Source organism: Grampus griseus, assembly GCF_964374135.1.
Source record: "Grampus griseus genome assembly, chromosome: 18".
NCBI classification, from domain to species: Eukaryota; Metazoa; Chordata; class Mammalia; order Artiodactyla; family Delphinidae; genus Grampus; species Grampus griseus.
Genome location: NC_139012.1, coordinates 55,933,812 through 55,959,155, shown reverse-complemented (window position 1 = coordinate 55,959,155; position 25,344 = coordinate 55,933,812). Strand labels below are relative to the sequence as shown.

Genomic DNA, 25,344 nt, shown 5'->3' with positions numbered 1-25,344 from the left:
CAGAGTACAGCGGCAGTGCTAGCAAAGGGAAAGGTTCAAGGTATTGTCTCAACAAAACTGCAATTCCACGTTTTCCCATGCAAGTTTCAGACTATCAGTCAACACCAGGATCTGACTCTACAAGGACATTCACTGCTGCGCACCTGTGCCTTTCTCTTTAGCTCAATTTCCTCCTTAAAGCCATGCAAACTGCACAGTATGTATAAAAAATGTATTTCTCATGATTAGGATCAGTAGTACAAGGTCTAAATAAGCTCTGATGATTTCCTTAAGGACCATATATGAAACTTATTATAGTTTAATTAGCTACAAATGCTAATTAAAATTTAAAATCTGACACAGGGTACAATTTTACACAGATTTCTGCTTCAGGTCTTGCTGACTTCAAGTACTGCCTTTATTGGTTTTGATGATTACCATTATTGATAATTATAGCAATAAATGTATTGTTAAATCAATTTAATGTCATCTAAAAACTGTCAACACCGCTTTCTAAGATTAGTTGGGTTGTTATTTTACAGTATGTACAATCACTCTTTTATACATTTTACCCAACATTGATTAGCTTAATAAAAGTCTCCTTGTTTGCCACATTTGGTTTTAAAATGCCCTTCAATAGCTGCTTTACGATTGTCAAAAATAAGGTTATGTATCACTTTTCAAAATGAGATGGCTAACTCAGAAGAGTTACAAAATGATTTGATTATGAAAGGCACCTACCATCATATACACAGAACTTGAAGGTCTTTAGCAGTAGTACAGCATTAAATTTAATCTCTAAGGAAAGGTGGAAAGGGAACTTGAAAGAATACCCAAGAGAGAGTTTAATCTTTGCTTGAGAATACAAGTGTCACAGTGGACTGTCATTACTGAGGGGCTGAAATGGCATCGTAAGTCCTTAAAAGAGAAGGAAGAGAATATATAACTTGAGGTGGACAATATATCTAGCAAGTTAAAGGAGTAAACGAAAGTTTCTACGTTCCATTTATCAAAATGCTACAGATTTTGCACATTGAAGAAGGAAAACGAGTTACAAGCCTTGAATTATTGTTAGCAAGACGAAGACCCGTCTAACAGACATGCTGACGTTCACTCAGCAAAGTAGAAGCAAATCGGCAACCACCTTGTAGACTTGTTAACTGCATGACTACAGACTCCTACTCGTGTTTGGATTTATTTTAGGTGTGATATGACTTTTTTATTATGGTAAAGTGAACATAAAATGAAATTCACCATTTTATAGTGTACAGTTCAGTGGTATTTAGTACATTCATAACATGCTGCAGTAATCACCACTCTCTAGTCTCAGATCACTTTCATCCCCTCGGTGATGAGGTGATACCACCTCAATACGTTATTTTTTTCATAATGTTATCCCTTCCCTTCCCGTGTGGATCACCTACCAGCCTGTGAACTTGTCTTCTGCTTCTGAACCTTTTCCTTTTTGAATTTGGGCACAATACGAAATACTGTGCTTCTGCTGTTTCTCTTGGTGCAATCCATGGGGGGCTCCTGTTCGAGTCGAGCAAGAAGAGAATTTTCTCAGGATATTAGGAGAAGAAAAACCCACTCTGATAGCACAGATAACATAGATGTAAGTTATCCACACAAAATATTGTTGAAGTGATAACTTCTTCCCCAAAAGTTCACGATGTTACGTACTCCTGAAAAGGTACCGATTCCCATAAGATGCCTTTGTTCACATAAAAGCTTTTTCTCGTTGGTTCAAGAAAAGTGCATCTGAAAGTAGTCTCCCCTGACCTGTGGTTTCCCTTTCCGCGGTTTCTGTTGCCTGCGGTCAACCACGGTCTGAAAATACTACATGGAAAATTCCAGAAATAAACAATTCATAAATTTTAAGTTGTGCACCGTTCTGAGTAGTATGATGAAATCGTGAGCCATCCTGATCTATCCCGTCTGGGATGTGAATTATCCTTTTGTCCAGCGTATCCCATCTGTTGGTCACTTAGTAGCCATCTGAGTTATCAGATCAACTGTTGTGGTAGCACAGTGCTTGTGTTCCAGTCACACTTATTTTACTTAATAAGGGCCCTGAGGCACAAGAGTAGTGAAGCTGGCAATTCAGATATGCCAAAAAGGGGCTGTAAAATTGCTTCCTTTAATGAAAAGCTGAAAGTTCTCGACTTAATAAGGAAAGAGAAAAATTGTATGCTGAGCTTGCTAAGACCTACAGTAAGAACGAATCTTCTGTCTGTGAAATTGTGAAGAAGGAAAAAGAAATTCATGCTAGTTTTGCTGTTGCATCTCAAACTGCAAAGGTTATAGCCACAGTGCATGAGAATTGCTTAGCTGATATGGAAAAGGCATTACATTTGTACAACAAGATATTCTGAGAGAGAGAGATACCACATTCACATAACTTTCATTACAGTATATTGTTATAATTGTTCTATTTTATTATTCGTTATTGTTGTTCATCTCTTACTGTGCCTAATTTATAAATTAAACTTTATCTTAGATATGTATGTATAGGGAAAAACATAGTATACATAGGGTTCAGTACTCCTCTGAGGTCCACTGGGGGTCTTGGAACGAATACTTCCTGCAGATAAGGGAGGACGACTATATTCAAAATGTATTTTCTCCTGAACATCTCTTTTTCAAAGGATGCATTCAAATTCTATTGTCACAAAGCGTACACATTTATAAAGAAACAGGACAAATTTTACATACCTCATCCTCATTTGGGTGTAAGATATAATAAAGCCAAGGAATCTCTGTTAATTTCTGTAGCTCCACCTCCACGGAATGCAAGGCATTGGATACCCGCTCTTCATGTGGAGATTCCAACTGCTATTTGACCAGCAGATTAAAAACAAAATAAAACAAGCCTCAGTGACCAACCTCAAATAGAATAAATTATTTTACTGACACTGAACATCCTCATCTCTTATCAGACGAGGCTAGATTGTTGTTGGTTTTAATACAAAAGAATATGGAAAAAAGAACAAATTATTTTATACTGAGTTCATTTAAGCAAATCTGAATAGATTTATTCCTTACTTCCCAAAGACGATATAAGTAGCTAGTGTGACTTTAATAATTTCACATAGAAAAGTATTACTTATGGTGATGTTTTTTCTATGTAAATCCAACCCTCCTCCCTTCCTATCCATGCATCCATCCGCCCATTCTGCCGGCTTGCACTAGGGAGTAATCTCATTATTCTACTTCTTTGTGGCAAAAATCATTCTGATTTACATAGGTCGCTGTGTGAACAAATAATAATATTTTAAATTGGTCAAAAATGTGTCATATGATAAGAACTGCCTGGCACAAAAATCCTCTGGATAATTAAAATAACAGGTTAAAAAAAGACCCATGGATCTCAGAAAAATTTGTGACAAAAATTGTTGCACAAATCAGGGCAAAGCAAAAAGCTAAATGGCTTGTAACCTGGAAGAGGGCTAGCAAACTTTAAAGAGAATTTAACTGGTCACCTATTATCCACCCATTTGAAGCAGTTAGTAAAAGTCACTTACAAATTCAGTAAATGAATAAAGGTGAAACAAACACTGTTAGGTGCAGAATTGAAAGGGAGGCGACTGAATTCTAGTCCTGGCCTTTTTACTAACTATGCAACCAAGGGAAGATGAATTGATTTCAGGGGTCTTAAGTTTCCTTCTCAATAAATAGTAGAAAGTGACTACACACTTTCTAAGATCTCTTCCAGCTAATCAATACTTTTATAAACTACTTTAAAATTGTAGAGTACCTACATATAGGTTCACAGAATTTTAAGCTGAAGGTTCAGAGAGAATATTACTGTTATTTATTAGGGACATTATTTTTCTCCCTCTGTTATTCAAGGGACCTAGCATTTCTAGAAGTTAATAAAATTATGGAGATTTTCCACCAGGTCAAATAAAATTTACCACTTTCCTTTAAGTCTAAGAATATATGTCTTACAAAATTGATAAAATGGTTATTGCATATTCATTCTACAAGCAAAATGAAGCATATAACTTAGTTGCTCTCAAACACGACTGACTATTTTGATATCAATATTGCCAAATATTAAAAAAAAATTCACTGGTATACATTTCAAACCAAACATCCATATTTGACAATGACAGAAGAATTAAAAGTGGAGGGGAATCCTTATACGTTAACATAATATAATTGATTAATATTAACCAAGTAACATTTAATGGGTATTTTCAGTGTAGAGAGCTAAAATACAGTGTAAGTTATGCTTTTAGTTCTCGTCAATCAGAAATTATCTTAAATGTATTTCAAGTAACATGAAAAAAATACATGTCCTTCATCCAATAATTGGGACCAAGGTCACAGCTCACTGGTTTTCCTATAGGACTAATTTTAGAAGAGCAGCAAGAAGAATTCAGGTTAATAATAGAAGTGCCAAGAATAGCCAAGAAGATTTTCCCATTGGTTTTATCAGAAGAGATATTCAATGTTTCTTCCTAAAAATTTCTCTTCACGACCATAGCAGAGGCAGCCACCTCTGGCCCCAAGGAAGTTATACTTGAGCTTCCCTCGGAGGTGGGTAAAAGCAATGGACTTCATGCAGCCTTGAAGCTTCTCTTCTAAGAGCAAAGGATGCTCCAAGGGTGATACATTTTACTCTGGACTCCAGTCAAGCAGATATTCCAACCAATCACTTACAGTTGGCTAGTCTATGGAACACACCTCTCGTTCTTCCACTGTGCCAGATGCTATGACTTTTATTCTCGCTTTTATTTAGATGTATACATCTTCCCAAGAAAGAGATAAAATTACAGTAAAGAGAAATGTTTTAAGATCATCACCTATCAATTAATCAAAATTGTTACAAGGAAGAAAACAATAGCTAATGTACCTGGCCTTCTACAGTTACAACAGCATGTGTGAATAACCTACAATGGAACACTAGGTGGCGAAAAGACCCAACGTGCTAGAACATTTCAAGGGTGAGGGAAGAAAGGCTGATTAGTAAAGGACTGAGGTCCATGAACTTGTGGTCTGATTCAGACTTGGCTGCAACTTGATTTCCAACACCAATCTTGAGTTAACCTACGAATAGGTCTAGTTCTTGAAATTTAGTTCTTGAAACACGGAATCTAGAAAGCATCATCTAAGCAAATCTAGAAAATAACAATCCTATTTCAAATGTTAATTCCAGGAACACAACTCATGATTTCCTCTACTTTTCTGCATTAATGGGTTAATGAGTCCCTAGGGAATGTCTACCACTCTCTGTAAAGTTCAAGATTCTCAAAGCCGACTTGGGGGAACATATGTATGCATATGGCTGATTCCCTTTGGTGTACAACAGAAACTAACACAGTATTGTGAAGCAATTATACTCCAATAAGGATTTATTAAAAAACAAACAAAAAAAAACCACGATGAGGGGAAATCTCTACTCCTGTTAGCCTAAAGTGTAACTCCCAGGTGTAGCCATAAATTTTCTTGAAGGCAAAAGCTAGGTAAAAAGGAAGCTCTAGGGATGGAGGCCGGAGGCTGCTTGTGCATTAGAATCTGATGAATGCGTGCTCCCTAATGAACACAAGAACCATACATTTATCATCATTCTGATGTTATCCACCATTTCTTTTCCTTACCAAAGGAACCCTGCCAACTAGTAAAGACTCTGTTTCATTATACAGGGCCTTCACATTGATGGCTATTTCAGTGGCAGTGTCTCTCGTAAGACTCTAGGAAAAAAACAAAACAAAACATCAAAGACAAGTAGTTCTGTATTAAATTGGGATTCAATCATCAGCGAGTACTTTACACTTTACTCTTCTGATTTAAATTCACATCGCAAATACTTTAAAAAGTCTACCCAAATTCTATGGTAATTGCAAAATTTCACACTCACATTCGTTAGCATGATTACCTCTTCTAATTCTGTGAGCACAGAGCCAGAAGAATGCACTGACTGTAGTGAATACACCCAGGACCACATCTCCTACATACGAACATGTATATGCTGGCGACAACAGACACATATTCCCACAAGAATTAAGTCAAAGAAAATTATGTCTTAAAAGGGACATTATCTGATCATAATTAATTCTATCCATTGAGTATCACTCTCCACAGTTCCAACCGGATTGATTTTTAGATTTTAATAATCTTGAGGACTCACACTTATTTGTATAATAACTTAGGTAAATCAACTGAATAATTGAAAGGGTAAAAATAATGTTACCAGTTTTCTCTATGCCCTACATCACATTTCATCACATTTCTATTCTATCCACTCTATTATTAACTTCTACATTAGAAAATTAACTAAATTTACTGATTTAGTAAAACAAAATGGAGAATAATTTCAGTGGACAACCTCAAAAATGCATGAACAGCTCTAGTTAAATGCATGATATCTAGGCTTGCCCTATATGAAGGTGCAGGGGAGAAGGTAAAAAAGAGGAATGGCAGTACTTAAAAAGAGAAGGAGCACAAGGAAGATGGGAAGGTGACAAGTGATGGAAAGTGAAATAGAAAAAAAGGAAGCAAATTAAAGAGCAGGAGTGGAAACACAGCAGAAAAGGAAAATAAAGAAAAACCTGGCCACAATCGAATGATAAGCTTCTGGCTGAGACGCGTATAGACTAGTATTATGTTCTTTCAAAGGATGTGGCACATTTTGTATCAAGCTATATGTGGAACACCAAAAAATCTGCGGAATGGGCATTTACCATTGGCTCCTCACCTCTGGGAAGCGCGGGTTGGCTTTGTTCAGTGCGTGGGAGCATGCGTTCACTGCGTGCGCCAGCTCTTGCTCCAAAAGACAGTGGATGGTGGCTGCATCACAAATCCTGAAAGCAAAAACGAGGCAAATGGGCTTCCCTGGTGGCGCAGTGGTTGAGAGTCCGCCTGCCGATGCAGCGGACGCGGGTTCGTGTCCCGGTCCGGGAAGATTCCACATGCCGCGGAGCGGCTGGGCCCGTGAGCCATGGCCGCCGGGCCTGCGCGTCCGGAGCCTGTGCTCCGCAACGGGAGAGGCCACAGCAGTGAGAGGCCCGCGTACCGCGAAAAAAAAAAAAAAAAAGGTCATGAAAGGAAATTTATTTAATAACTGCTCGATTATGAATGGCATGGGGTAGATTTACAAAATTCAAACCCTATTGCAACAAAAAATACTAACCCCAAATCTTCTATATAAAAAAAGTTAGACCTAGAATCAGAGATAAGCATATTGAGGTGTTATTTGGAAGAAGAGGGCATAGTAACATTTCATTTTGCTGTATCACTGGAAAGTTGAGAGGGGTCCCAAATGTAGAGCGTAGACACATCTTTTATTCGCTGAAACTTCAACCAGGCACAAATACAACAGATTAGGGGAAAAACATTGCCACATATACCTTCTATATGCTAAGTGCTTTATATTCATTATCTAATTTAATATTCACAACCTAAAAGGTAGCTGTGGTTACCTTTCTCCACTTTATAGATGAAGACATTGAGGCTCAGAAAGATTTAGTATGTGATACTGAATCACATACTAAATCACATGCAGTGATAGAGCCAGGATTTGAATCTACGTCTATCCAACGCCAAAGCCTGTAGTGCCACTGTCCTCTGGAATATAAACCTTCAAGAACAGTCCTAGAATGACACGATTCTGGAGGCAATGAGGCCAAGAAGAAAAAGGAGGAGAGGGACTTCCAGGTGGTCCAACGGTAAAGAATCCACCTCCCAATGCAGGGAACGCGGGTTCGATCCCTGGTTGGGGAACTAAGATCCCACATGCCACGGGGCAACTAAGCCCGCGTGCCACAACTACTGAGCTCGGGAGCCTCAACGAGAGAGCCCATCTGCTGCAAACTACAGAGCCCATGCGCCACAACTAGAGAGAGAAAAAAAAACCCCGCATGCCACAACTAGAGAGAAGCCTAAGTGCCACAATGAAGAGCCCGTGCGCTGCAACTAAGACCTGACGCAGCCAAAAAAATAAAAAGGAGGAGAAGTTCTACTGATTGCTAGAAAATGATGTAAGCTTTGCAGGTGACAAGAAGGTAAGACTATCCTAATCCTTTTGCTTCTAACATCTTCAAGGAAAATGATCCTCAATCTGGAAAGGGAAGAACAAAAGAAGAGACAGAAGCCCCACATGGCTGAATCAAGAGTTTAATTCTTAAGGATCCTACATTGATATCCAAGGCACAAAGGAACTTGCAAATGTCACCTAAGCATCCTTACCAATAACCTTGAGAAATCACGAAGAAGAGGTTATTAACAAGAAGAACAGAGATAGATAAACGTTATTCTAATTTTCAAGGAAAAAGAAAGTTGTAAATCAACTTCAGATTAACATTTTCAACTGCTAACTGAATCTCCTCGTAGGTATTTCTAATGTAACTGAAATTCTGTAAGTCCAATATGGAACCCATCATTTTCCCTCTCAAAATCTGTTCCTCTTCCTGAATAATATGGCTTCATCAAAGGCACCTTAGTCTAACCAGCCATTCACTAGAAACCTTAGGATCATCCTGAACATGCCTGTGTACCAACTTTAGACCCTAACCTATCTTAAATCCTTCTTCTCCTTCCCATCTCTACTGCCTCAGTCCATTGTTTCCTAACAGGACCATTCTGACAGTGTTCACCCTTGCCCCAGCTTTGCTGTTCTGTGGACAGTGTGTCACATTGCTTCCAGAAACATCCTGATAAAGATCTGTCCCCCCCCACCGCCGCTCAACTCTCTGTCCACATTTTCCACACTCTCAAATATACCACGTTAACATTTCAGTCACTCCAAACACCCTGAGATTTCCTAAAAGTACCATGCACTCACACTCCTCTGGGTTTTATTACCCAGGCTGGCTCCCATTCTTAGATTACTCCTTCTCTTATTCTTCTTTCAAGACTAGGCTGAGAAGTCACTTCCTCCAGGCAGGCCTCCCTCACTGCCTCTGGCCTCCTCTGGGCATCCACAGTGCCCACTGTGTGACATGTGACAGATCTTTGGCCACACATCTCCCTCCTACTACTCTGCCAGCAAATTATGAAGAGGGACTGCAGTCATCGTGGCATCCCAGTGCCTAATATGATGGTTGGCACACAGAAGAGGCTCCAAATTATTTGTTGAATATTGAATGAATACATTGTGAAAATTAATGAGTGATCCTGATTTTCATCATTTGCAAAATTTATAAAGAGATATGGGGAATCAAACTAGGTAGACCAAAAGCAAATCTGGTCAACCTTCACTTTTTTTTCTTTCTTAAATTTATTTATTTATTTATTTATTTATTTATTTATTTATGGCTGCATTGGGTCTTCATTGCTGCATGTGGACTTTCTCTAGTTGTGGCGAGCAGGGGCTACTCTTCATTGCGGTGCGTGGACTTCTCACTGTGGTGGCTTCTCTTGTTGCAGAGCATGGGCTCTAGGTGTGACGGCTTCAGTAGGTGTGGCACGTGGGCTCAGTAGTTGTGGCATGTGGGCTCAGTAGTTGTGGCTCATGGACCTGGCTGCTCCGTGGCATGTGGGATCTTCCTGGACCAGAGCTCGAACCTGCGTCCCCTGCATTGGCAGGCGGGTTCTTAACAACTGCACCACCAAGGAAGCCCCTTTCCTTCTTTTCTATTTCAACATTTTGATCAGTGACCAGGTGAAGGTGTGGGAAAAATATGAGTGACCATGCTCAGAACACTGAATACACCAGACATGCTGTGCTAATAAGCACTTCACATGGTGGGTCTCACTTAACCTTCACAGCGACCTGGTCAGGCAGCTTGTATTCCCATTTGGTGGATAAGATTTAGGTGAGGAGGAGATAAGAAACTTGCCCGCCGTCCCTCCTCCCCCCTGAAGTCTGCCCCTGGTCATAGTGATTTTTAGCCGTTTTGCATTCACAGAACTTATTATTTTTATCTTCTCTTTCTGTCTCCTAAAATTTATTTCTGTGGTCTCACAAACTCTGTGATACGTCTGCCAGAAACTGATTCTTGGACTCTTCCCACGTTCACCCCCTGACTTTTTTTGGGGTTTTTTGCATGGTTAATGTTTGCATTTCCTTCTACCTCCCATAAACACTTAAAAATTATGAGGCACCATATAAGTGAGTAGTATAGTGTAAAGATTATGTGTAAACTGGGGAAATAATAATGGAAGGATTTTATATATATATATAAAACATGACAGGGTTCATTAGGCGAGTTCTCCATTGTGTTTCAGGAAGTCAGATATCTGGCCTGTGGAGAACACAGGTCTGTGCACGTGTGTGTTGGAGGCGAGCTGATGAAAAAAAACAGTGAATACTAAGGCATAAATGAAGCAGCAAATGAAGAAGGAGGGTAAAGGCATCTCTTCTAGATACCCCAAACAACTGCAATGATGTATTAAAACTACAAAAACCAGGCTTTCCTGGTGGTGCAGTGGTTAAGAATCCACCTGCCAATGCAGGGGACACGGGTTTGAGCCCTGGTCCGGGAAGATCCCACATGCTGCGGAGCAACTAAGCCCGTGTGCCACGACTACTGAAGCCCGTGCACCTAGAGCCCGTGCTCTGCAACAAGAGAAGCCACCACAATGAGAAGCCCATGCACCACAACGAAGAGTAGCCCTCGTTCACCGCAACTAGAGAAAGCCTGTGCGAGGTAACGAAGACCCAACGCAGCCAAAAATAAATAAACAAAATAAATAAATTTATTAAAAAAATAATACAAAAATCAAAATTGGCCAAGACCAGCATTCTCACAGCTCCCAAGGTTCACAGGACTTCGGTACCTGGTGATGAGTTCCTCTGCAGCCTGTGAGCACAGCTGCATCTGAGACACCTCTTCTGTCGCCAGGTCAACTGCATGCTGGATGTACAAATGCGTTCGAAGAACTGGTTTACCAGAATCACACTTCTGCTTATCTTCCCAAGATTTCAGAGTGCTTTCAAAGGCCTATTTAAAATCAATATTGCAATGAATTGTTAGTTTAGAGCTCCGAGGCCCAAATAAATGTGTATTTAGATAGTACATGAGTGACTTTGAAATGACTATTGTTTTCCCTAATCTAACACCTCATTAAATCTATCATAAGTACAAAAAAGATATTTTAAAGTTTTCTAGTGGACTGCAACTAATAAAAAGTAATGTAATTGATGATGATGATTATATGACTGAAAAGTTTTTAAAAAGACAGCTTCAATTTATGCTTCAGTGTTTACTATTATATGCATAACAGACAGGATGGATATTGCAGCCTTATTTGTTATGGGTGTGACCTTAATTAAGAATACATATTCTGGGGACTTCCCTGCTGGTGCAGTGGTTAAGAATCCGCCTGCCAATGCAGGGGACAGGGGGTTGATCCCTGGTTCAGGAAGATCCCACATGCCGTGGAGCAACTAAGCCCACGTGCTGCAACTACTGAGCCCACCCACTGCAACTACTGAAGCCTGTGTGCCTAGAGCGCCTAGAGCCCGTGCTCTGCAACAAGAGAAGCCACTGCAATGAGAAGGCTGCACACCACAACGAAGAGTAGTCCCCGCTCGCTGCAACTAGAGAAAGCCCGCGCACAGCAACAAAGACCCAACGCAGCCAAAAATAAAATATAATTTAAAAAAAAAAATACAGATTTTGGAAAAGGCAAAACTATAAAGACAGTAAAAAGATGGGGTTGCCAGGGTTGGGATAAGAGAGGATGGGCAGGTGGAGGACAAGTGATTGTACATTTGTCAAAACCTGTAGAATGTAGAACACAAAGAGTAATGTAAACTACTATTTTAGTTAATAATAATGTATCAATAGTGGCTCATCAGCCATAATAAACGTACTACACTAAAGCAAGATGTTAAGGGGAACACACTAGGGGAATATGATAGGGGAATAGGGAGGTGAGGAGGGATTTGGGAATGGAATCAGAATTCTCTGTAGTTTCGGCTCAATTTTTCTATAAACCTAAAAAAATAAGCTAATTATTTTAAGAACTAAATAAATATTTGTTCATATTTTAAAGCACAATCTAAATGTCAGACTTAAAAGACAATTTAAATCTTTTCCCTTGGTTTCTATTTTTCAAAACAATTTAAGATTCTTTTTAAAGGAAAATTTAGAAGAATGTTGTTTTGTTACATACCCTGTCCCTTGTGAGCATCTGAGCTCTGTTTTTGTGCACAATTTTGATAATCCCTGGAGGCTGAACCCATGCTTCGCCATCCACCTGCACTGGGACTCCCTCATCGCCAAATATAGTGATTTTTACTGTACGGCACTGAAATAAAACAAGTTATTTTAGAGTACAAATCATCCTGAGAAGCTGACACTCAGTCTTGTATTCACACTTGACTTTTAATCCCTTCTGTGGAATGTAATGTTATGCTTTTCCACTTAGGATAACATGGTAACAACTGACATGACAAGAAAGTCCATTATTTTACAGATGAATATACAGTGTAGGAGTCATTTGGAATAGCTTTCTCAGTGGCCCAAATAGTGAAGTCAGGTTTGAGTAGAGAAACCAACCTGGGCTATTCGATGGTGCTGCAGTTTAATGACCCTTGAAACTGCCATTTGCACGCTATCAAATATTGCAACGACTTCCAGGATCTTGTCATCAAATGATGGTGCAGCAAATATCTAAAAGAAAAACCGACATTACACTTCCATTGATACAGTTAAGGTTTAGGTGAAGTGGTACTTCAAGCAATGTAAACTCTGCAACAGACATATTTTTAAAAACTTATAAAAACCATTAGCAGAAAGGTAAGTAAATATTATTATGAAATGATAATCTAAGGACAAAAAAAAATCACTGAACATAGCTTAAAATAAACAAACACAATAAAAATGTTTTAAAACCTACACAGATAAAATACTCCATGTCCCTCTTATAAAGCACTCGTAGGACCAATGAACTAATATGTTTCTAAATAATTCATCTTGATATAAGATGTATTAAATACCTGTTCATACTAACTCAGATATCTTGATACAATGATGCATGCAACTTTAGGAAACTTTAAAATTTCAAAAGGTGATGCAGATTTCATAAAGTTAAAGCTAATGAACATGCAAATTATGATCCAATTCACTTGATATGTTCTAAGGGAAATCTTTCAAGGTGTTACAAGCAATGTGCGTATGTGCTTTATACCTACAACAACTTTTCAGCACATTTGAGAACATGAAAAGAAATCTCAAAGGATGAAAACACGTGGGCTTATTTTGCTTTGATGTTAAATACATTTTCACAAAATCAACTTAACCTACAAATTTTCAATTTCAGTTGTATTACTTTGTTCCTTTTATGTCCTCTTTTACTATAACATAAATAATTATGCCTCTGAAAAAATATTCAGTATAAAGTAGTATCATAATTAAAATTTTTACTGAAAATATCAGGACACAAATTTGGGAACTTTTCGTTATCAGACTGCCTGGCTTTAAACCCTGTCTCTTCTACTTATGAACTGTGTGAACTTTGTGTCAGTTTCTTCACTGATAAAATTTAGATAAAAATTGAGGGTATTAAGTTATGAGTGTGAAGCTCTCAGAATCCTGTCTGCCTATCTTTATTTATCTTAATCTCACTGATTTCTTCTCCTTAAAATATTTAAGAGTGATGACGGGCTGACAAATAATTGGTTGCTAATTTAAATTTTTATACTCCAATAGGATTGGAATATATTCACATTATGAAAATTAAAAATACTTTCCAATTTATTTTATACTTTAATCCCTGCCTGCACATTTAAGAGCCCTGAGAAATTTGTTCAGTGGAACCACTACATCATGAGCTTCAAGTCAAAGGGCTTATCATTCAGTGTATGTGACTCTTCAAAGATCATGGTAAACTTCTCATTTTTATTGCTATATATACTTTCATAATTGTGCCTTCTCTCATTATCTTTAGGACAAATGCATTTCTTTTTTTTTTTTTTGGTGCGTGGGCTTCTCATCACGGTGGCTTCTCTTGTTGTGAAGCACAGGCTCTAGGCGTGCAGGCTTCAGTAGTCGCAGCATGCAGGCTCAGTAGTTGCAGTACGCAGGCCCTAGAGCACGCGGGCCTCAGTAATTGTGGCGCATGGGCTTAGTTGCTCTAAGACATGTGGGATCGTCCCAGACCAGGGCTTGAACCCGTGTCCCCTGCATTAGCAGGCGGATTCTTAACTACTGTGTCACCAGGGAAGCCCCTGGAACAAATGCATTTCTTAGGTTGTGTTTTCTTCTTTTTTAATACAGGAAAGCATAAAAACAAAAATAGCCCTAAACCTCAATGGCCAAATGAGCCCTTTGACATTTCTAAAAATTAAAATAATAATAATAATATCAATCTGGAAAATTAAAGGTATAGAAAGGTATTTTGGTAGGCAGAATAATATTCTCCTCCCTGCCGTCCAAAATGGCCATGTCCTAATCCCTGGGACCTGTGAATGTTACCTTACATGGCAAAAGAGACTCTGCAGATGTGATTAAATTAGGGACCTTGAGATGGGGAGATTATGCTGGATGATTTGGGTAGGCCCAGTGTAATCACAAAGATCCTTAGAAGTGGAAGAGGGAGGCAGAAGAAGAGATCAGAGTAAAGCAACGTGACAAGGACTCAACCACCTTTGTTGGCTTTGAAGATGGAGGAGGGGACCCTGAGCCAAGGAATGTGGGCAGCTTCTAGAAAGAGCAAGGAAATACTTACATCATCTTCTTTAGTTCCGCCCCAAAAGTTAGTGCCTCCGGCGTAGCTGGGAATGTTCAACACTGCTATCCCTTGCAGACTGGGGAGAGGAATATACTGCCCATCACACTGTAAGGTCAAAAGCTTAGAGGTCAGATAAAAAGAGCAAAACCACAAGTTTGGAAGATACTAGAATACCAACGACAAAGGATGATGGAGGAAGGTTTGTGCATAATGTGTGCTTTCCTGTAAATATATTCCTCCACATTACCTTTATCTTATTGTTTTAATTTAAAAATTTTAAAAGGGTAAATAATTATAGCCGAAGTTGTTACAGAAAACCAAATTGAAAAAAATGTTTTACAAAACAACCGAAGTGTCCACTGACAGATGAATAGATTAAAAACGTGTGATATTATAAACTTGTGATATATATATAAATGGACTATTATTCAACGATGAAAAACAAGGAAATCTTGCCATTTGCAACAACATGGATTGGCTTGAGGGCATTATGCTTAGTGAAATAAGTTATAGAAAAAGACAAATACTGTATGATCTCACTTATACGTGGAATCTAAAAACAAAGCAAACAAACAAGTAAAATTAAGCTCATAGATACAGAGAACAGCTTGATGGTTGCCAGGGGCAAGGGGGTAAGGGGTGGGCAAAATGGGTGAAGGGAATCAAAAGGTACAAAGTTCTAGTTATAAGATAAACAGGTCATTGAAATGTAAAGTACAGCATGGCGACCATAGTTAATACTCTATTGAGTATGTGACGGTTGCTAAGAAAATGGATCTTAAAAGTTCTCATCACAAGAAAAAAAATTCTGTAATTGTGTATGGTGATATTTATTAACTAGACTTATTGTGGTGATCATTTTGTAATACATATAAAATACTGAATCATTATCCTGTACAGCTGAAACTGATATAATGTTGTATGTCAATTATACATCAAAAAAAGAAGAAGAAAACAAATGTTTTATCTCTTCTTTCCTCCAAAATCAGGCAGTACTTTTCATGAGTCTCTCCCAAGTCACTTAAGATATTCTTAATTGCATAATAGTCATCTTTGTTCTTACTTTAAACATTGAAAGCAGGCTCTTTGAGGGTAAACTCTGGCTCCTAACCATCTCACCTAGCACCTCTCACACTCTCTGGTAGTTTGCTTGTGCTCTGTAACTAACTGGTGACTAGCTAAACTCAAGACTGAGCTTTTTAAGGAAAAAACATGTATGTCAGAAAGCACTTTACACTCCATGCCTTCTAATTAATCACGTAAATGAAAATGAATTACCACTTAAATTAAAAGAAACATACAATATCACATAGCTGGCAAAGTAATTACATATGACATATGAGTAAATTCTTACTGAATAGAAGGTTTAAGTCTTCGTTTTTAAGAGAGGAGTTTGCAGATGTCATACTTAAAACAGATGCTATATTTTCATTAAGTAATTCCCAAATTTAAAAATAATTAACATAATTTTAGAAAAATTGCATTTTAATGCCCAATGAAAATTATCTTCAACCTTTAGAACAAATGAGAATCCGGTCTGAACCCACTTTTCAAATATTTTAAATAACTGAGAATACTTCCTAACACTAACCCTTACAGGTGTTTTTACAACCTTTCTTTTCTTTTACATAAAAACACATTCAAAGGTCCACACTGTATCTAGGCACCTAGGGCCATTCCTGGCACATAACTGGTAATCAATGTGTATTTGTTAAATGAAAATATTTAGTGGAATAATAAACGTTTTTCTGAACCCAGAAATTGAACAAATATTATATGGCTAACAAAGGAAATGGAAAAAATGCTATCTCTGTAAGTATAAAAGGCATATTTAAAAAAAAATTCAGAGACGTCCTTAAAGATTTTATAATGGATACACTATTTGCAAGCATAATATGGAAAAAGATGAAAGCTGTCAGAAGTTCCACATACTTTGCTGAGTTTAATATATATGCATTAGGCAAAACACCCATGGTTAAGAGCTTAATATCCATTTCATAGAGCCTCATAGGGAAAAAGGAGCAGTACAGATTCAATAAATTAAGGTCACCTGACTCAACTGTTTCTCTCATATTTGGGAGTAACTTCAGTAGTCTTACATTCTTTTATAATCTTCTCTATCTCCCCACATTTCCACTTGTGGTTCATAATGTGGCAAAATGCTTTAAAACTGCAGTTACACTTTTTTTTTTTCTGATTAGTGTCTGCTTTTTCTGCTCCTTTCACTAGGCGATGTGGTGTAGTGGGAAGACAGTGGGCCCGTTTTGAATTCTGTCATTTATTTGGGCAAGAGCCTTAAACTTTCAGAGCCTCATTTTGCCATACCTTGTCCATATAGTGTGGCCAATAAGGTAAGGGACAGGAAAGCATCTAAAACACATAGTAAGGAGTCAGTCAATGTCTTTCTTCAGTCATAATTACGAATTAATGTTTTATGGGGAAAAAACATTGGAGTTGAAACTTCGGCTTCTCCAGTTATCAACTGTCTGATTTTAGTTAGGCAAGTGACTTCATGCTTCTGAAATAACTAATAATACCTGCCTCATAAAGAATGAAAATAACTACCTCATAAAGTTTAAGAATTAAAGGTGATTTGTATTGATAGGAAGCATTTAGGAAACTTCAATTATTATGACTTAAAATATAGCTATAATAATTATTATTGAATGAACTGAACAAAGATAGAAAGTACTATTATATAACAAGCCAAATTTAACAAATTATGGAGACATGTTATGAGATTATGGAAATATGTGAAATTACAAAAAACATGAAGTAAAAAACATGAATTAACTATTTGTTATCATGTATTTCATTATAGATTACAGGTGAACATTGTTTTTTTCTTTCATGTATCTTAGTATTTAAAGGACTCAAAACAGTATTTGATCATTATTTCACTTAAAAAACAGAACAAGCTGCGAGATACATGTAAATTAGTTATATATGGACAAAAAAGTCATCCTTAAGAAAAAAATTTGAATCTTAACGACAGTTTTCATTCATAGGTCAAAGGTGTTTCTACTCTAAAATTAGGAAAATTTGATGTTACAATGTTATCCTGCATTTCTGGCATTCCCATGATTGTAGAGAGGATTGTAAACCTTACTCAAATGTTCTAAAACTCCGGTATGTATCAGATTCACAGTTTATGTGGCTTGAAAACAGGGTTTATATTTGCATAATTCTTTTCAGTTTAAACTGTGATTTCTCGAACATTAGGTCGATGAATTATGATTCTGCACGAAAGCATTATTTTATCCATTTTGCAGATGGAGAAACCAAGGTTAAAGTCTTTCTTCTGCACAAAGTCAAGACACTTCTTCCATACAACACAACAGGGGAAGGAAAACTTCTGAGCAAAATGTTAAGAGTTTTTTTGCTAACAACTGGCACCTGGTGAAAGGGACTTTTCTGGGCAGAGTTTCCCAAGCCTTGGGTCTTCTTCTCTACCTTTATCCCAAGGGATCCGGCATCAGGGAAATGAATTTTTAAACAACGGACCTTCCATAGTCCATAGTAGCAGGTGTTTTGTTTGTTTATTTTTAACTCTGGCAAAGAATTCTCTAATTTTTCTACTTTACCTTTTGTGTATATTAACATGCTTTCATTCATCTTGTTTTACTAAATTTACTTTCCTTTTAATCACTCAACATAAACTTCTATGTTAAATGTTTTATTTGTGGATAGATTCAGATAGATTCAGGGGTCTGTTAACTGGAATGGTAAAAACTTCTCTCTTATGGTCAGCAACCTCTGAAATCTAGCATTGCACTCAATTATAAATGTAGATAGCAATCCATATTAGCAATACCCGTGACATCATCACCATTAGAAACAGATGTTTTCTATTATATGACAGATGTTTCAGATATCTCTTAAGATCTCTGTTCATCATTACTTCAAAAGTATGGTACTTATTATATATGCTGTTAGATGTTTGTCATTTTATGTGGCAATGAAGAAACACATATAATACTCTATAACACTTTAAAAAATATTTTGTTAATTTATTTCAATATTATTTTCTTTTGTATGTATATATATTTAACTAATGCTTTAAAAATAATATTCTGAGCAGGGGTCCATAGTTTCACTAGCATGCCAAAGGGGTCCACAGCTCAAAAAGTGTTAAGAACCTCTGTTAAATGGAGATTACAAAGCAGCTGTGTAGGATATTGTTCAGAATTTGGACCACCAATAAAAAAGGACAGAAGTAGTACTTCTGCAGAGCTGAAGGCTCTTCCAGAAATAAAGGCAATGGAGTCATTCTGAATCCAGATAGTTCCCTAAATCTTAAAGATGCCCAGCTATGGGTCTTGATCACAGCACTTAACAAATTAGGGTAAAATGATCATTTGCCTATTTCCTTCTCAATTCAGGGCCAGGAACTGTGCAAGACAACGGGGATAACAAAGATGAACACAACTTCCTACCTGTCCTTCAGGAGAGTGTGGCCAACGAGGGGACGTGAATAAAGAAAATGAATGATTACACTACAGTCCAAAGGCAAGAACCCAAGTTGAGTAACGGACAGGGCTGCCAAGGATAGTGTTTACTAAGTGTGAGCCTTCCTCATTTTGTACCTTTTCAGCCAGTAACATCTATCTTAATTTTACAAGCAATGATAAATCAAACCAGCTGATCATGTAGTTATGCTCTAGAGTGGAAGGTAGAACAGGCTTAACTTTACTAGGACATTTAGTTGATAATGAATGAGCCAGGCACCTCTTGATAGTCTACGTTCCACTATCAAGATAACACCTAAAATAAAAACGTCCTGTTTAATACACTGAGTTGTCAACTTAAGATTTGCACGCTTTTCTGTATGCAGTCTATACCTCAATTTAAAATATCTAGTTATAAAAAGATACAAGATAGGAAAGACATGCTTATCAGCATAAACAGTGAGCCCTGGATCAAAGGTGAAAGAAAAGTAGACTTTTCAGAGTCATGTCCCCAATTTTCTTTTTCCTGTTAATCAGAGATTAAATAACTTTTGCTGTCCTTAATTTACTATTTAAATTAGTTTAAAAATACTAAAAAGTTTAAATGCTCAAAATCTCTTTTCATTTAAGTAACTTGTTAGAGATAATTAAAACAAAAAATACATTTAAATTAAAAGGTTCTATTTACTATGATATTTTGAGGGATTTGTGAAACTTCAGGCATTATAGAATTGGGTCAGAATTTGGAAACTTAAAATGGAAAAATCTGTTTAAAATGCTATCATGGGGACTTCCCTGGCGGTCCAGTGGTTACGACTTCGCCTTCCAGTGCAGGGGGTGCAGGTTTGATCCCTGGTCAGGGAGCTAAGATCCCACATGCCTCTTGGCCAAAAAACCAAAACATAAAAAACAGAAGCAATTGGGCTTCCCTGGTGGCGCAGTGGTTGAGAGTCCGCCTGCCGATGCAGAGGACACGGGTTTGGGAAGATCCCACATGCCGTGGAGCGGCTAAGCCTGTGAGCCATGGCCGCTGAGCCTGCGCGTCCAGAGCCTGTGCTCCGCAAGGGGAGAGGCCACAACAGTGAGAGGCCTGCGTACCACCAAAAAAAAAAAAAAAGAAGCAATATTGTAACAAATTCAATAAAGACTTTAAAAATGGTCCACATCAAGAAACATCTTAAAAAAAACGCTATCCCATATATATGTACTCCCATGGCCCTACCATTTCACAGAGCACCTCAATTCCATAGGAACATCCAAATTTCAGGATCTAATGACAATGGTAATTGTGTCACGCATATCCAGTGTCTATACCTCCTTTGGTGTGAAGTTGATAACCACGTTTATTTTTTCCCCTCAAGTGTTTAAACACTATTCAAGAGAAACGGAGGCCAAATCAGCTCCACAAAGAAATCTTTTTTTTTTTGAAAGTAAGATAATCTGAAATGTCTTTACTTCTAGATGAACTTACCTCAAGTTGAACTCTCTGTTCCAAATTCTTGTACGATCTCTGTAGTAACTCCCGGGTTCCGAGGACTCCATACCACATCAGGTTTTTAGTTCGGCTCCTGAAAATAAATGTTGGCAGAGAATTTCAGTATAACTATTATTTATTTACTCTTGAAAGGCAGAGAGAGCAAAAGAGGTAGTAAACGAAATTAACGTAAAATTACCTTTGCATAATTACATTATTGCTATTACCAAAATTACCTGCATTTTTCAGGGTGCTCCTCTCTCTTATTATTAAATTCTAATGAAATTTTTGCATCTAATCCAATCCCAAAGTAATTGTTCATGACACATTTTTCAGAATATCCATCTCTATAATAAGGAAAAGTACATAAAAGTCAATTTCTGGTTCCTAAAAACAATTACAATCTGCACACAAAATAGCGCTTAACACCATTCAAGCCTCCATTTCTTAGAGAAGAAAGGGAAGCTTAGCAGGAATCATTTCCTATTCACATGCCATGCGCACGACCCCAGTACATGGCTGTGAGTTTCACTACATATGATGTAAAGTGATGGTGGGCAGGGCAAAGCAGAGACAGAGTCATGGTAATGCTTTTCTATTAATTGTAACAAAATCTTCGTTCTACCTCCCACATAAGCCCCTCACTATGCACACAGATGGGAGGGCCTTGCAGTCAGATGTCAATTGTCCTCTTTTTTTAATTAGAAAGTCTCCTCCACACTTGTACTATTATTGAACATTTACTGAGCAGAAAACAACTAGATCGAGTCCCTTCTTCTAGGTGCTCTGGAAAGTAAATACAAAGGAGTACAGTAGTGTCCTTCAAGAGTGTCATTAGAGAAATGAGACATAACAAAAGCACAATTAAATATGGAAGTAAAAAGAAGTACATACTGAACAGCTAATTTTTTTTAAGGAGTTTTGAGAAGGGAAGGGACCAATGTGGGCCAGAAGCTTTCTGAAATAAGTAAACCTAGAGGCCGAATGTGGAAAGATGGCAGAATTGGCAAGACGGAGAAAAAATGAGGTGAAAGGAATAGGCAAAATGTGAGGAGGAAGGCAGTGATGAATAAAATATTCCAGGGAAAAGTGTGCAGAGCTGTGACTCACTTCGCCATTGGGTTGTTATCCAAGACCACGCACTGGAAGGGACCTACCTCAGATCATGAAAACCACTGTATTTCAAGTGGGTCAACGTACTCATCATTATCGACTTTTGAAATTTTCTGATGATCCTTTTTGGATGTGAAACTATATTTACTGCAATGCATTTAAAATGTTACCATTCGTATAAAACAGAAACAAGGAAAGCCAAAACACAATATTTGCAGGAGTATTTTCTTACACTGAATCTGGATCTGGGTCGATGAATGGCGTTGCACCGAAAGGATCAATATTTGCTAGTAACATTTTGTTGATAATAGAGCTCCCAGCAATTGAGGCAGCCAGTCCTGCTCTTAAACCTGGACGGAAAAAAATACAGGATCACATGTTAAGAGAAAACCAGAAAGAGCCAGTCCATTGTTTTTAGACCTAATCAGAAACACCTTGCTCCCAAAGCATGGCTTTCAGTCTCTGTTCTTCTCATTAGTCATAACTAAGAACTATGACGTTGGTAAATACAAGGGTTTTTTTTAAACTTTTTATTTTTTATTGGAGTCTAGCCGATTAACAATGTTGTGATAGTATCAGGTGCACAGCAAAACAACTCAGCCACACATGGTAAATACAAGGTTGTTGATGCTTCTTGGGATCTATATGTTGTCATAAAAAATGAAGCAGGTGAGGACCTAAATAGGAATCTCTTTGTGACGGTTTCTTATTTACCATCAATGATTCTGTAACTTCAACAAGTAAATATTACTTCCTTTTTATTAGCAAATAAGGTAGTAAGCCTGTAAGGAATTTACAATAAAGGCTGAATTATCCAGAATGTCCTAGAGTTATCACTTCCATACTCTCCAAACATAGATAATGATACTCAAGTAAAAGTGTTGACATGCTAAGGTGAAAATTCAGTTTTGGTGTCAAGAATAAGTAGCAAAATATTAAACACAGGTATTTATGAATTTTAGAAGAATACAGTATTGAACATAAAAATGAAGCATTTATATTACCTCTAAATATGCAAAACTTCAAATTCATTTCAACAACTAGTTAGCTTTCGACTAACTAGTTGTGGTATTCAAAGTTAACGAAGTTTATGATCTACAAACCCAATATTAAGGCTAGAAGCACTAAAGTCTGGCGAGAAGACAAAGGAATAGGGACCCAAGGGAACAGATCAACAAAAGGGAAAGAATAGTTCAGAAAAATATGTCATGCAATTGAGAAACACGAGGAAAAAAAGTCCTTTCGTTAGCAAACATTTCTTTCCTCAACAATGTGCTCCTCTTAGAAGACGTTCATTATTTAACTACAAAGTTTAGCTGATTATCAAAAAATCAAGATGAATTTTATTCTGTCATTTAATTTCATAGTTTTGAATATGCAGTGGTATACTCTGCTATGACAGTTCCCTTTATGTCTAAATAAGTAAACAGATGAACAAAACAACCATGCTGGTGAGAGAAAAGAACAGTTTGAAGAGGTGAAGAGTCATATTTCAGATGCCCCATAGAAAAGTACAGTATTTTCTAAAATGTTTTAAGGTTAGCCATATTTACAGCTTCAGCCCAGAAAGGTTCATCCCAGGGCTCCAGGTTTGAAGAGAGATATGACCTCTAGACATGGAAGCCTTTCCAGAACCAAATGTGTTCTGGATTTATCTTTTTTATTTTAATATTTTTATTAAGATATAATTTACATACCATAAAATTCACTCCTTTAAAGTATATAATTCAGTTGTTTGTAGTATAAACACAAAGTTGTGCGATGATCACTATTAATTGACAACTTTTTATTACTCCCCCAAAGAAACCCCTTACCCATTAGCAGTCATTTTCCATTCCTCCCATTGCCCCCTATTCTCAGATCCTGGGAACCACTAAACTATCTTCTTTCTCTGTGGATTTGACTATTCTGGACATTTCATGTAAATGGAATCATATAATATGTGCCTTTTTGTGTTGAGCTTCTTTTGCTTGGCATAATGTTTTCAAGGGTAGTCATGTTGTAGCATATATCAGCGCTTCATCCTTTTAATGGTTGACTAATATTCCATTGTATGGATATACCACATTTTGTTCCTCCATTCATCAACTGATGAATATTTGGGTTGTTTCCACTTTTTGGCTGCTATGAACAATGTTGCTAAAAACAGTCATGTACTAGTTTTTGTGCAGACATGTATTTTCAGTTCTTATGGGTATATATGTAGTAGTAGAGTTTCTGGATTATATGTTAACTCTGTGTTTAACCCTTTGAGGAACTGCCAAACTGTTTTCCAAAATGGCTGCACCATTTTACATTCTAACCAGCAGTGTATGAGAGTTCCAATTTCTCCATGTCCTTGCCAATATTTGTTATTATCTGTCTTTTTTTGATAGTCATCCCAATAGGGTAAAGTGGTATCTCATTGTGGATTTGACTTCATTTCCCTGTGAGTAATGATGCTGAGCATCTTTTCATGTGCTTATCGGACATTTGAATAACTTTTAGGGAAAATGTCTACTCAGATTTTTTGCCCATTTTTAAATTGGGATATGTCTTTCTATTGTTGATTTTTTTAAGATTTATCTATATATCTTGGATGCTAGTCCTTTATCAGATATATTATTTGCAACTATTTTCTCCCATCCTGTGGATTGGATCTCACTTTCTTGACAGTGCCCTTTGATTCACAAAAATCTTTAATTTTAGTGAAGTCCAATTTATCTTTTTTTCTTTTGTTGTTTGTGTTTTTGGAGTCATGGCTAAGAAACATTGCCTAATCCAAGGTTATGAACATTTATGTCTATGCTTTCATTTTATAGTTTCATATTTTTAGCTCTTACCTTTAAGTCTTTTATCCATAATGAGTTAATTTTTATATATGGTGTGAGGCAGGGGTCCGTCATAATTCTTTGCATGTGAATATCTAGTTGCCCTGGTACCACTGATTGAAAAGACTATTCTTTCCTCATTAAATAATTGTCTTAGCACATTTGTTGAAAATCAATTGACCATAAATGTAGGGGTTTATTTCTGGACTTTCAGTTCTATTCTATTGATCTATATGACCATTTTCATGGCAGCACTATGCAGTTTTGATTACTGTAGCTTTGGAGGAAGTTTTGAAATCAGAAAGTGATTTTCCTTCAACTTTGTTCTTCCTTTTCAAGACTTTTCAGCTATCCTGAGTTCTTCGTATTTCCATTAAGAATTTTAAGGTCAGCTTATCAATTTCTTCAAAAACGGCAATTGTGATTTTGATAAGGGTTGTGTGGAATCTTTGGCTCAATTTGAGGAGAGCTGCCATCTTAGTAATATCTAGTCCTCTGATCCATGAACACAGATGTCTTTCAATTTTGTTAGGTCTTTTAAAATTTCTTTCAACAATGTTTTATAGTTTTCAGTGTTCAAATAGTTCAGCTTCTTGGTTAAATTTACTCAGTTTTTTGGGTTATTTTGGATGCTACTGGAAATTATTTTCTAAAGATCTTCAGATTGTTCATTACTAGTGTACAGAAATACAATTATTTTTTATATATTGCTCTTTTATCTTGAAAACTTGTTGTTTTTGTTTATTAGCTCTAATTGTGCGTGTGTGTGTGTGTGTGTGTGTGTATATATTCCTAGGATTTTCTATATACAAGGTCAAAGCATGAAGAGATACAGTTTTGCTTTCTCCTTTCCAGTTTGAACGCCTTTAATTCTTTTTATTTTGCCTAATTGCCC

General features: G+C 37.1%; 1 protein-coding gene across 3 annotated transcripts in view; it reads right to left on the bottom strand.

Annotated features, from left to right (window-relative positions):
- Positions 1-25,344, bottom strand: part of DGKH (diacylglycerol kinase eta) — a gene marked incomplete at its 5' end in the record, with an annotated part of 172,228 nt that overhangs the window by 5,343 nt on the left and 141,541 nt on the right. For all 3 annotated transcript variants that reach the window (XM_082675918.1, XM_082675917.1, XM_082675919.1), the window contains 11 exons: positions 1,404-1,512; positions 2,695-2,814; positions 5,586-5,678; positions 6,683-6,788; positions 10,705-10,868; positions 12,046-12,180; positions 12,432-12,545; positions 14,602-14,709; positions 20,524-20,620; positions 20,763-20,873; positions 21,872-21,989. In XM_082675918.1, coding sequence (XP_082532044.1) covers positions 1,404-1,512; positions 2,695-2,814; positions 5,586-5,678; positions 6,683-6,788; positions 10,705-10,868; positions 12,046-12,180; positions 12,432-12,545; positions 14,602-14,709; positions 20,524-20,620; positions 20,763-20,873; positions 21,872-21,989 — 1,275 coding nt within the window. The remainder of the gene's footprint in view (positions 1-1,403; positions 1,513-2,694; positions 2,815-5,585; positions 5,679-6,682; positions 6,789-10,704; positions 10,869-12,045; positions 12,181-12,431; positions 12,546-14,601; positions 14,710-20,523; positions 20,621-20,762; positions 20,874-21,871; positions 21,990-25,344) is intronic.